This window comes from Odontesthes bonariensis, chromosome 11 (assembly GCF_027942865.1).
Source record: "Odontesthes bonariensis isolate fOdoBon6 chromosome 11, fOdoBon6.hap1, whole genome shotgun sequence".
NCBI lineage: Eukaryota > Metazoa > Chordata > Actinopteri > Atheriniformes > Atherinopsidae > Odontesthes > Odontesthes bonariensis.
Genome location: NC_134516.1, coordinates 4,921,400 through 4,935,429, shown reverse-complemented (window position 1 = coordinate 4,935,429; position 14,030 = coordinate 4,921,400). Strand labels below are relative to the sequence as shown.

The 14,030-nt window shown below is 41.2% G+C and overlaps 1 protein-coding gene across 6 annotated transcripts in view; it reads right to left on the bottom strand.

The window, feature by feature from the left end:
- The window catches only part of agap1 (ArfGAP with GTPase domain, ankyrin repeat and PH domain 1), a 234,564-nt gene that overhangs the window by 81,060 nt on the left and 139,474 nt on the right, over window positions 1-14,030 (bottom strand). For all 6 annotated transcript variants that reach the window (XM_075477312.1, XM_075477313.1, XM_075477308.1 and 3 more), the window contains one exon: window positions 126-253. In XM_075477312.1, the coding sequence (XP_075333427.1) occupies window positions 126-253 (128 nt within the window). The remainder of the gene's footprint in view (window positions 1-125; window positions 254-14,030) is intronic.

The following is a 14,030-nucleotide window of genomic DNA, read 5'->3' as shown; positions in this document are numbered from 1 at the left end:
GGGCGGCTCATTTCTGACCCGTAGGACAAAGGGAGTAAACAGAATGTTAAGACCGCACAAAGGGTTAAGAGTTAAAAAGTTGAACCCCACAGCCTTACAGGTGGGCGTGTGCGGCGACCTCTCACCTGGCTGACGTGCACGGCCGACACCGTCGGGGCGCAGACGGACGAGTGACTCGGGGAGTTGGGCAGCGACTTGCAAGGCCCGATGGACAGCTGCTGCTTCTTCCTGGTGGCCACGATCTTCTGGGCGACTGCAACACACATCACACAACAGATGAGGACCTGGGGAAGAAGAAGGTCCAGCGCCCCCTGCTGGCTGCAGGCTCCCCCACGCCCGCCCTCCCTGCAGGAAGCATCCTGTTTTATTGAGCTGTAACTGGTTATTCTTTCAGTGTAGTGGTTTTACGACGCCGTGCACAAAGCTGTAAACTCTCCCAGAGGAGCCGTTTTACGGCCGAGCTTCATGCCGCAGCCACAAAGCAGTCAAAGTTACACTTTCCTGTTGGAGTTTGAGGCTGAAAAGTGAGACATGGAGCAGAATCCCTGAAATAAACTACTTTTCATTAGATTTTCTTATGTTACGACCTGGTGAACGTGGTTTCTAAAGAAGGTTTTATGACTTTCCATGCAGCTGAAATCAGGTCCTGTGACGGCTGATCAACACCTAAAGAGCGACCACAGACAATTCTTGCCCCTCTGATTGGCTGCCTGGGAACAGAGGTTACCCACCGACTGACGGGGACTAACCTGCTCCTGACGCTCCCCTTCAGCCTGATAACGTGGATGTTTTCCACCTTTCAGCACACATTTAACCCGTTCTATCCTGCCTTTTAATCCCATCCCCACACGTCTCTGACACCATCTAAGATGGAGGAATTAAAACTAGGGCTGGGCAACGATTAACATGTTTAATCTAATTAATCACACGATTTCTCTGATTAATCACATGATTTCCCTGATTAATCGCGATTAATCGCATTTGTACCCAGAATCCAAAAGTAGTGTATAGCCTTTAGCATTTAGCTTTATTTTAAATGTGCTGCCATATGAATGAAAGTGCCATAACATTTGTTGTGCAAACACACTTTTAACATCAGCATCTTTCTGTAGTTTTTATGTAGAAGCCTCGCTCCACTGTCTGTTTCCTTGAATGACTTGCTGCTATCAGTTGTGTGTTTTGCCTTTAAGTGATATTTTAGACTGGAACTACTACGCTGAGAAGACAATTCAACTTGGCAGTGTTTACAGATGACTTTGGTTCTGTCGACTCCGCCGTCTGGAAGAACTTTAAAATGAAAATGGCCGAGTAAAAGTTCCGTACCCTTCTCCATGTTTGGTGGATCCGCCGATTACTTTCTTTTCCTGTTCCACAGCAGACAGCAGCAGACTTTTACAAAATAAAAGCCTGTGAGCAACAGACTTTTACAAAATAAAAGCCTGTGAGCTACAGACTTTTACAAAATAAAAGCCTGTGAGCAACAGACTTTTACAAAATAAAAGCCTGTGAGCAACAGACTTTTACAAAATAAAAGCCTGTGAGCAACAGACTTTTACAATAATAAAATAAATAAAATAAAAACAATTTTTTTTTTTTTAAACTGCGTTAATGCGTGATAAAATATCTATCGGCGTTAAATAATTAGCGAATTAACGCGATAATAACGAGTTAACTCGCCCAGCCCTAATTAAAAGTAAGCCTGAACCTGTCGGGGAAAGTTTGACTTTCAGCTGCTCAAAGCTTCCGTTTCAGGTTTCCACACAACTCGAACCAGGTGTTCGGTGTGTTCTGAACCTCTGTAGAGGACCACAGATCTGAACTGGTGTTCGGTGGGTTAACATCATCAGTCTGCATCTGTAAATGTACGAGCTGGTCTGACTTTGCATCTGGACATAAATCCTGCTTCTCAGTGGTCTTCATTCGGTTTGGCACACTGAATCATCTCTGCTTCTTCTTTTTAACGATGGTCATAAAGTTTTTGTTGTTTTTTTGAGGGATTAAAGCGTTAAGTTTGACGGCCCTGTTGCTTATACAATAGAAAACATGGTAAAAAGTCGCTTTTGGGGCCGTCTTAGAGCCTTCTCCCCGACTTCAGCACCATCCAACCTTCTTTTGACATTTCCGGGCAGCCGGATTCCATCGGTAATGAGACCAAACTCTGGTCCCAGCAGGTCAAAGCAAAGCCTGCCGAGATGGTCTGATGTTTGAGGAGCGGAGCGAAGAGAGAGTTAAGACTTTAGCGACTCCATTATCTCTGTTCCAATAAACACTGGCCAGTTTCATGCTCTCACAGATGAAGCCATTGTTTTAATTGGGCTCGTTAAAGCCCCCGGCTTTCGTTAATGAGGAGCCGGTCGTAAACATTTACCTCCAGGTGACATCGGGCCGAGCCAAGGGCAGCGGAAAGAAAGGGGAAACTCTGAGCTGCTGAAAGAAGCCGCTCAGAACCAGAACCAGCGATGAAAGCCGGCGCCTGTTCAGATGGTGATGAGTCGGTTTGACAGAATGAAATCCACAGTTTGTCATCCAAACAAAACAGCAGACTCGTCAGCAAGTGTCAGCGGGTCGGTGCTGCACCTGGCAGGCTGTATATTACCCTTAGTGTTAAGAACAGTTATGATAAGGCTGTGCTAAATATTTAAACTACACGGTTAATGCAATTTAACTTTCTCCATCAATCTCAGTTCTGCTCTGAGAAGCTGCCATTCCTTCTAATGGAAATGTCTCCCCTTTGATCAGATTTATGACGGGGCTGCACACCCGGGTGAGACGTGGGGAGGGAGGGGGGGAGGCCGACACTGCAGTGCTGCACTCGTCGAGCAGTGGAGCTGCAGACGTGGAGCTGCAGACGTGGAGGCCACCTCCCAACATCCCTCACACTGAGGTCACTCATCCTGCTCCCCTCCACTTTCCATCACAGCAAATCAAACGTTACAAACTCACTCCCAGAGACACGAGTGACAGAAAAACTCACAGCCGGCAGCGTCAGTGTTCGGACACACGGCAAACAAAGACGCGACCCAGACGACACGCAACAAAACAACACAAAACAACACAAAGCAACAACAAAACAACACAAAACGACAACAAAACGACACAAAACGACAACAAAACACAAAATGACAAAAACACAAAACGACACAAAGTAACACCAAAACGACACGAAACGACAACAAAACAAAACAAAATGACAACATAACAACACAAAGCAACACCAAAACAACAAAAAAACAACACAAAACAACACAAAAAAACACAAAGCAACAACCAAACAACACAAAACGACACAAAACAACAACAAAACAACACAAAGGAACAACCAAACAACACAAAGCGATGGAAGAATCGATCAAATCGATCATACGGGAGGCCGAACGCTGCCAGATTCATGCTCATCACTCCTCAACATTTTCCTGATCACATTCCTTATTCCTGAAGCTTGAAAACTCCTTTTACCAACCGACTGCCTCACAACTAAAAACAGTTGTGGAAAAGAAAGTGAACCCTCTTTATAAAAACATCTGTTCCTCAGCAGGAGTTAAAGCTTAACAACACACGGCATGTTACACTGTCTCATTATTTATGGAGCAAAACTGAGAGAAAACACAGAAGCAGTGAGTAAAAAACTAAGTGAATAGAGCTGCTCACACTGACTAATGATCAATCAATCAGAGCATTGATCAGCAGCTCATGGCTGCCTCTTAGTTCCTGTGGAAGCAGGAAGGGTTCACTTAGTTTCACACTCACTGCTTCTGTGTCTTGTCTCAGTTTTTGTTAGTTTTTAAAGACAAGGAGCAGCTGATTGTTTTAATGAGTGAACCTTTTCATTCATTCTATCCCCACAATGTTATATCGCTAATCTAACCGTCTATGATCCGTTGTGCCACAGGGCTCCATACTGGGCCCACTCCCTTTCAGTCAATAACGCGTCTTCTGTGTGGAGAAAATGTGGCATTTTAACGTAAAACTAATGTTTTTACTCGCATTTAAACTGCAGCTCAGTACAGACGAAATCAGGCAACAAAACAAGAAAAACAAGGAAACAACGCGGAAATAAAACAAAGTAAAACTCCACGTACACAACATAACAAATACAACTGTGTGTACTTCAGTCTTTCAAATATACACAAAAAGATCAAAAATACCGAATCTAAATGAGCACAAAACACCCAGATATAAACAAACTATCACATTCACACAAAATACGGATACAAAAGACATAAAACAGGTCAAAAAGCCTTTAAAATGAAAACATTCGGTTCTAAATGTTGTGTTAAAACAGTCATATTTGAGGCTCATATTTAAAGTGTGCCTCACACACGTATGAATGAATTCTGTTTATGTGTCACATGCTGTAGTCGTGTGTTAATATTTACACTCTGGATGTGATTTCTGGGCGAGTCTCTGACATCGTGTGTGTGGTCATTGAAGCTCATTAGTGAGCGCTAACGAAGCGTCCAGAGTCTGCCCTCTGACACGGATAATAAAGAAGAGGAGCTGTGTGTGCACGTGAGTGCACGTGTGTGCATGTGTGTGTGTTGGAGGGGTTCATGTCGGTGTAATTAAGCTAATTAAATTAGTGCTCTGATGGACGAGGGAGCACACTGCTGTCACCTCCCAACATCCCTCACACTGAGGTCACTCGTCCTGCTCCCCTCCCCCGACCGAACCAGACCGGCTTTACTTTCCATCACAGCAAATCAAACGTTACAAACTCACTCCCAGAGACACGAGTGACAGAAAAACTCACAGCCGGCAGCGTCAGAGTTCGGACACACGGCAAACAAAGACGTGACCCAGACGACACGCAACAAAACAACACAAAGTGACACAAAACAAAACAAAGTGACACAAAGCGACTCGTAAAAAAAACAACAACACAAAACAAAATGACAACAAAACAACACAAAGCGACACAAAACAAAACAAAGTGACACAAAGCGACTCGTAAAAAAACACAAAACGACAACAAAAAAAAAACAACACAAAACAACAAAGCAACACAAAACAACACAAAGCGACTGGTAAAACAACAACAAAACAACAACCAAATAAAAAGCAACAAAACAACAAAGCACCAACAACAAAACAACACAAAGTGACACAAAACAACACAAAGCGACTCATAAAACGACTAAACTCGTCTGTTTTTTTATCACCTGAAGCTTTTTGGTTGTAAATCTGCGACTGGAACCCAAATTTGTGTTAAAATTGTCGGTTTAATGCGAAATATTCTGGAAAATGATCAGAAATATTTTACTTTGGATGAATTTTCTGTTGAATTATAATTCTGTAACAATCAGAAATCAACAAACAGTTGAATAATTGTTGTTTTTTTCTCATTAAAAAGCATAAAATTAAATGGTTAATTTTGATTATTTGTCGTCATTATACAGAATCGATTGATTAATGGCTTAAACTGATTGTATTTACACCGGGTCCTGATGATTTCTCCTTTTTAAAACCTCAGTTAAATCCTTTATCTGTAACTTGTGAATATTCACATGTTGGTCAATAATCTCTGAGCGGCTACTTTCACACGTCGTCCTTTCGCTTCCTCCTAATTCCAGAAACGGCCGTCAGACTCACTCTGAAGAGCGAATCGGACTTTCTGCTCCTCGCTGTCATAATTCAGACGATTATGAAGCTACGTGTAATCAAAGCCCCGCCTCCCCGGTGCAGGCCGCCATCAATCGATTATTGAAGACTGGAAATGAAGTGAAGGTCATGCAAACGGCAGCTTTGCTTGTTCATAAATTGTGATTTCATTCCCGATTGACACCCACTGGCACGGTTACAAAACGTCGTTTAAATCAGAAGCTTCGGGAACAATCCGTCACCTCAGAACACGTCTCACACACAATCAAATCAATCAGAAGCAGCACTCACACCTGATCAATCACAGCCGCACGGCGGGATTTAAACAACATTAATTACATTTAGAAGTTACACAAAATGATTTGGACATCACACAAACTCAGCTTATAGTTAGGGATGGCTCAGGTGACCCTGAAACATCCCATAGTTCTGCTGCTGTAGGCCCGGCCTGCTGGGGCAGCTCCCATGACAAGGGACTATTTTTAAGGTAAAGACACAACAAAACAAACACACGTCAACAACACGGACACATAAATAATGTAGAAAAACAAACAAAATTAAACACACCATTAATACACAACAAAAGATACACAAAGTGCACACACAATGAACAGATGCACGAGGAAACAGCTCAAACACACACAAAATAAACATAAATCAGACTCACAAATATGGTAGAAAAACAGACACACACACACACCAACACGCTGCCAAACAGTCATTTAACAAACAAAAACACACATTTAATACACACTCCACAACATCAGACACACACATCTGAACTGAAGACACACAAACAAACAAACGTTTTACCCACGAAACCCTGCTGCCACACAAATAAATCATCATCACAAACACAAAAACACACACTGAGAACAACAAAACCCCTCCAACAAGTAGAAACACACCAAGCTGAACAACCGCTGCAGAACACACACACACACACACAACAAACCCACACACACACTCAGTTCAATAAGAATATCAACAAACACACAGAGCTGCAGGCTGCTGTTGTGTTGACAGAAAACATTAAACTCATCGTTCTGCCGGATGATTAGAAAACTGATTAATCTGAGATAATGACGAGAAAATACAAGGAGGCCGAGACGCACACACACACACACACACACAGTAACACACACAAACACACACACACACACACACACAGTAACACACACACACACAGTAACACACACAACAGTAACAAAATGGTAACACACACACACACCGACACACCACGGTAACACACACACACACACACACACACACCGACACACCACGGAAACACACACACACCCACACACAACGGTAACACATACACACACACACCCACACACTACGGTAACACACACACACACCGACACACAACGGTAACACACACACACACCGACACACCACAGTAACACACACACACACCCACACACTACGGTAACACACACACACACCGACACACAACGGTAACACACACACACACCGACACACCACAGTAACACACACACACACCCACACACAACGGTAACACACACACACCCACACACAACGGTTACACACACACACACGACACACAACGGTAACACACACACACCCACACACAACGGTAACACACACACACACACACACACACACACACACACCACAGTAACACACACACACCCACACACTACGGTAACACACACACACACCGACACACCACGGTAACACACACACACACACACCACAGTAACACACACACACCCACACACTACGGTAACACACACACACACCAACACACAACGGTAACACACACACACACCCACACACAACGGTAACACACACACACACTGACACACAACGGTAACACACACACACACACACCACGGTAACACACACACACACACACCGACACACAACGGTAACACACACACAACGACACACAACGGTAACACATACACACACACACCGACACACAACGGTAACACACACACAACGACACACAACGGTAACACATACACACACCGACACACAATGGTAACACACACACAACGACACACAACGGTAACACACACACACACCGACACACAATGGTAACACACACACAACGACACACAACGGTAACACACACACACACCGACACACAATGGTAACACACACACACACACCAACACACAACGGTAACACACACACACACTGACACACAACGGTAACACACACACACCACGGTAACACACACACACACACACCAACACACAACGGTAACACACACACACACCGACACACAACGGTAACACACACACAACGACACACAACGGTAACACACACACACACCGACACACAATGGTAACACACACACACACACCGACACACAACGGTAACACACACACACACCACGGTAACACACACACACACGACACACAACGGTAACACACACACACACACACACACACACACACACACCGACACACAACGGTAACACACACACACCGACACACAACGGTTGCACACTCAGTGGAATAATTAAGAAGATAATAAGGCAGCGTTAATAATAATAATAATGAATAATAATAAGGCAGCGTTAATAATAATAATAATGAATAATAATAAGGCAGCGTTAATAATAATAATAATGAATAATAATAAGGCAGCGTTAATAATAATAATGAATAATAATAAGGCAGCGTTAATAATAATAATAATAATGAATAATAATAAGGCAGCGTTAATAATAATAATAATGAATAATAATAAGGCAGCGTTAATAATAATAATAATGAATAATAATAACGCAGCGTTAATAATAATAATAATAATAATGAATAATAATAACGCAGCGTTAATAATAATAATAATAATAATAATAATAATAATAATAATAACGCAGCGTTAATAATAATAATAATGAATAATAATAAGGCAGCGTTTAGTGTGGAAAGCTCCCTCCTGGCACGCACACACACACTTTGCAGTATTTCACCTCTCAGATGCGTCACTGCACAAACTTTCTGCTGCTCTACGGAGAAGAAGTGCAGCTCACTGTGTTCCTGCGCTGCCCCCTTCAGGACAAACTGAGTAACAACAGCCGCTCTCCATCACCACCAACACACACACGAGGAATAATCCACAGCTGAAAGTAGTCCCCAGAAAATTAACCCCTCAGATTGCTGCTACAGGAAGTTTAAAGTTGCATTTTAACCGGACAAACATGGGTGTAAACTTCAGTTCCGACCGCTAGATTTGGAGTTTCCACCAGTCGACTGGTGAATAATCTCAAAGCAAACTCTCCTGGCTTCAGCTTTATCTCCACGGTGGGCTCACTGCTTCACCGAATGCCCAGAAAGCCTGAAATAATAACTTCCTTCAGCTTCCAGGTGGATGAGGCAGGCTCATTTATTACATTTAAGAAGTAAGGTGGTGGGTGTTCACAATCATACAGTCTGGATGACGGCTGCAGCTTTGATCTGACCTGCAGAGCGTGGAGCTCAGGTGAAGAAGACGAAGCCAGAGGCCGTCAGACTCTCAGCAGCTCTGCTAATTAACCGCCGTGTCACCCATTTCTCTCTAATTACAGCCGTTAACCCCGAGCCTGCCTGCCGACTGGCCACCACTTCATTAACGTCTCCGCGGCCGTCTTCTTATTAATGTGCTTTCCACGTGTAAAAAATGAGCTGCAGGGTTTACTCTTTGAAGCAGAAGAAAACTTTCTGCTTCCTTTGTTTGGCTTCTGCTCCTCTTTCACCAAAAATACAAAAATATTAAGAAGTGCTGAGTTTGAACTTATTCTGTTTGTCACAGTCTCGTTGTTCAGAGGACAAGTCTGACCAAAATCCTCCTGTTACAGCAGGATTTATAAACTGGATATATTACTGCAAACTGTTGTTGGAAATGCTTTGATTGTGACGATGGTTAACAACAATAACCCTATTTCAATTACTTTTACCGCTACAATAACTCAGAGAACTTTTACCGCATGTTTTACCACAACTGCTACAATAACTCAGAGAACTTTTACCGCATGTTTTACCACAACTGCTACAATAACTCAAAGAACTTTTACCGCATGTTTTACCACAACTGCTACAATAACTCAGAGAACTTTTACCGCATGTTTTACCACAACTGCTACAATAACTCAAAGAACTTTTACCGCATGTTTTACCACAACTGCTACAATAACTCAGAGAACTTTTACCGCATGTTTTACCACAACTGCTACAATAACTCAAAGAACTTTTACCGCATGTTTTACCACAACTGCTGCAATAACTCAGAGAACTTTTACCGCATGTTTTACCACAACTGCTACAATAACTCAGAGAACTTTTACCGCATGTTTTACCACAACTGCTACAATAACTCAGAGAACTTTTACCGCATGTTTTACCACAACTGCTGCAATAACTCAGAGAACTTTTACCGCATGTTTTACCACAACTGCTACAATAACTCAGAGAACTTTTACCGCATGTTTTACCACAACTGCTACAATAACTCAGAGAACTTTTACCGCATGTTTTACCACAACTGCTACAATAATTCAGAGAACCTTTACCGCATGTTTTACCACAACTGCTACAATAATTCAGAGAACCTTTACCGCATGTTTTACCACAACTGCTACAATAACTCAGAGAACTTTTACCGCATGTTTTACCACAACTGCTACAATAACTCAGAGAACTTTTACCACATGTTTTACCACAACTGCTACAATAACTCAGAGAACTTTTACCGCATGTTTTACCACAGCTGCTACAATAACTCAAAGAACTTTTACCGCATGTTTTACCACAACTGCTACAATAACTCAGAGAACTTTTACCGCATGTTTTACCACAACTGCTACAATAACTCAGAGAACTTTTACCGCATGTTTTACCACAACTGTTACAATAACTCAGAGAACTTTTACCGCATGTTTTACCACAACTGCTACAATAACTCAGAGAACTTTTACCGCATGTTTTACCACAACTGTTACAATAACTCAGAGAACTTTTACCGCATGTTTTACCACAACTGCTACAATAACTCAAAGAACTTTTACCGCATGTTTTACCACAACTGCTGCAATAACTCAGAGAACTTTTACCACATGTTTTACCACAACTGCTACAATAACTCAGAGAACTTTTACCACATGTTTTACCACAACTGCTACAATAACTCAAAGAACTTTTACCGCATGTTTTACCACAACTGCTGCAATAACTCAGAGAACTATTACCGCATGTTTTACCACAACTGCTACAATAACTCAGAGAACTTTTACCGCATGTTTTACCACAACTGCTACAATAACTCAAAGAACTTTTACCGCATGTTTTACCACAACTGCTACAATAACTCAGAGAACTTTTACCGCATGTTTTACCACAACTGCTACAATAACTCAGAGAACTTTTACCGCATGTTTTACCACAACTGCTACAATAACTCAGAGAACTTTTACCGCATGTTTTACCACAACTGCTACAATAACTCAGAGAACTTTTACCGCATGTTTTACCACAACTGCTACAATAACTCAGAGAACTTTTACCGCATGTTTTACCACAACTGCTACAATAACTCAGAGAACTTTTACCGCATGTTTTACCACAACTGCTACAATAACTCAGAGAACTTTTACCACATGTTTTACCACAACTGCTGCAATAACTCAGAGAACTTTTACCGCATGTTTTACCACAACTGCTACAATAACTCAGAGAACTTTTACCGCATGTTTTACCACAACTGCTACAATAACTCAGAGAACTTTTACCGCATGTTTTACCACAACTGCTGCAATAACTCAGAGAACTTTTACCGCATGTTTTACCACAACTGCTACAATAATTCAGAGAACCTTTACCGCATGTTTTACCACAACTGCTACAATAACTCAGAGAACTTTTACCGCATGTTTTACCACAACTGCTACAATAACTCAGAGAACTTTTACCACATGTTTTACCACAACTGCTACAATAACTCAGAGAACTTTTACCGCATGTTTTACCACAACTGCTACAATAACTCAGAGAACTTTTACCGCATGTTTTACCACAACTGTTACAATAACTCAGAGAACTTTTACCGCATGTTTTACCACAACTGCTACAATAACTCAGAGAACTTTTACCGCATGTTTTACCACAACTGTTACAATAACTCAGAGAACTTTTACCGCATGTTTTACCACAACTGCTACAATAACTCAAAGAACTTTTACCGCATGTTTTACCACAACTGCTGCAATAACTCAGAGAACTTTTACCACATGTTTTACCACAACTGCTACAATAACTCAGAGAACTTTTACCACATGTTTTACCACAACTGCTACAATAACTCAAAGAACTTTTACCGCATGTTTTACCACAACTGCTGCAATAACTCAGAGAACTATTACCGCATGTTTTACCACAACTGCTACAATAACTCAGAGAACTTTTACCGCATGTTTTACCACAACTGCTACAATAACTCAAAGAACTTTTACCGCATGTTTTACCACAACTGCTACAATAACTCAGAGAACTTTTACCGCATGTTTTACCACAACTGCTACAACAACTCAGAGAACTTTTACCGCATGTTTTACCACAACTGCTACAACAACTCAGAGAACTTTTACCGCATGTTTTACCACAACTGCTACAATAACTCAGAGAACTTTTACCGCATGTTTTACCACAACTGCTACAATAACTCAGAGAACTTTTACCGCATGTTTTACCACAACTGCTACAATAACTCAGAGAACTTTTACCGCATGTTTTACCACAACTGCTACAATAACTCAGAGAACTTTTACCGCATGTTTTACCACAACTGCTACAATAACTCAGAGAACTTTTACCGCATGTTTTACCACAACTGCTACAATAACTCAGAGAACTTTTACCACATGTTTTACCACAACTGCTACAATAACTCAAAGAACTTTTACCGCATGTTTTACCACAACTGCTACAATAACTCAGAGAACTTTTACCACATGTTTTACCACAACTGCTGCAATAACTCAGAGAACTTTTACCGCATGTTTTACCACAACTGCTACAATAACTCAGAGAACTTTTACCACATGTTTTACCACAACTGCTACAATAACTCAGAGAACTTTTACCACATGTTTTACCACAACTGCTGCAATAACTCAGAGAACTTTTACCGCATGTTTTACCACAACTGCTGCAATAACTCAAAGAACTTTTACCGCATGTTTTACCACAACTGCTGCAATAACTCAGAGAACTTTTACCGCATGTTTTACCACAACTGCTACAATAACTCAGAGAACTTTTACCGTATGTTTTACCACAACTGCTACAATAACTCAGAGAACTTTTACCGCATGTTTTACCACAACTGCTACAATAACTCAGAGAACTTTTACCGCATGTTTTACCACAACTGCTGCAATAACTCAGAGAACTTTTACCGCATGTTTTACCACAACTGCTGCAATAACTCAGAGAACTTTTACCGCATGTTTTACCACAACTGCTGCAATAACTCAGAGAACTTTTACCGCATGTTTTACCACAACTGCTACAATAACTCAGAGAACTTTTACCACATGTTTTACCACAACTGTTACAATAACTCAGAGAACTTTTACCGCATGTTTTACCACAACTGCTACAATAACTCAGAGAACTTTTACCGCATGTTTTACCACAACTGCTACAATAACTCAGAGAACTTTTACCACATGTTTTACCACAACTGTTACAATAACTCAGAGAACTTTTACCGCATGTTTTACCACAACTGCTACAATAACTCAGAGAACTTTTACCGCATGTTTTACCACAACTGTTACAATAACTCAGAGAACTTTTACCGCATGTTTTACCACAACTGTTACAATAACTCAGAGAACTTTTACCGCATGTTTTACCACAACTGCTACAATAACTCAGAGAACTTTTACCGCATGTTTTACCACAACTGCTACAATAACTCAGAGAACTTTTACCGCATGTTTTACCACAACTGCTACAATAACTCAGAGAACTTTTACCGCATGTTTTACCACAACTGCTGCAATAACTCAGAGAACTTTTACCACATGTTTTACCACAACTGCTACAATAACTCAGAGAACTTTTACCACATGTTTTACCACAACTGTTACAATAACTCAGAGAACTTTTACCACATGTTTTACCACAACTGCTACAATAACTCAGAGAACTTTTACCACATGTTTTACCACAACTGTTACAATAACTCAGAGAACTTTTACCACATGTTTTACCACAACTGCTACAATAACTCAGAGAACTTTTACCGCATGTTTTACCACAACTGTTACAATAACTCAGAGAACTTTTACCGCATGTTTTACCACAACTGCTACAATAACTCAGAGAACTTTTACCGCATGTTTTACCACAACTGTTACAATAACTCAGAGAACTTTTACCGCATGTTTTACCACAACTGCTACAATAACTCAG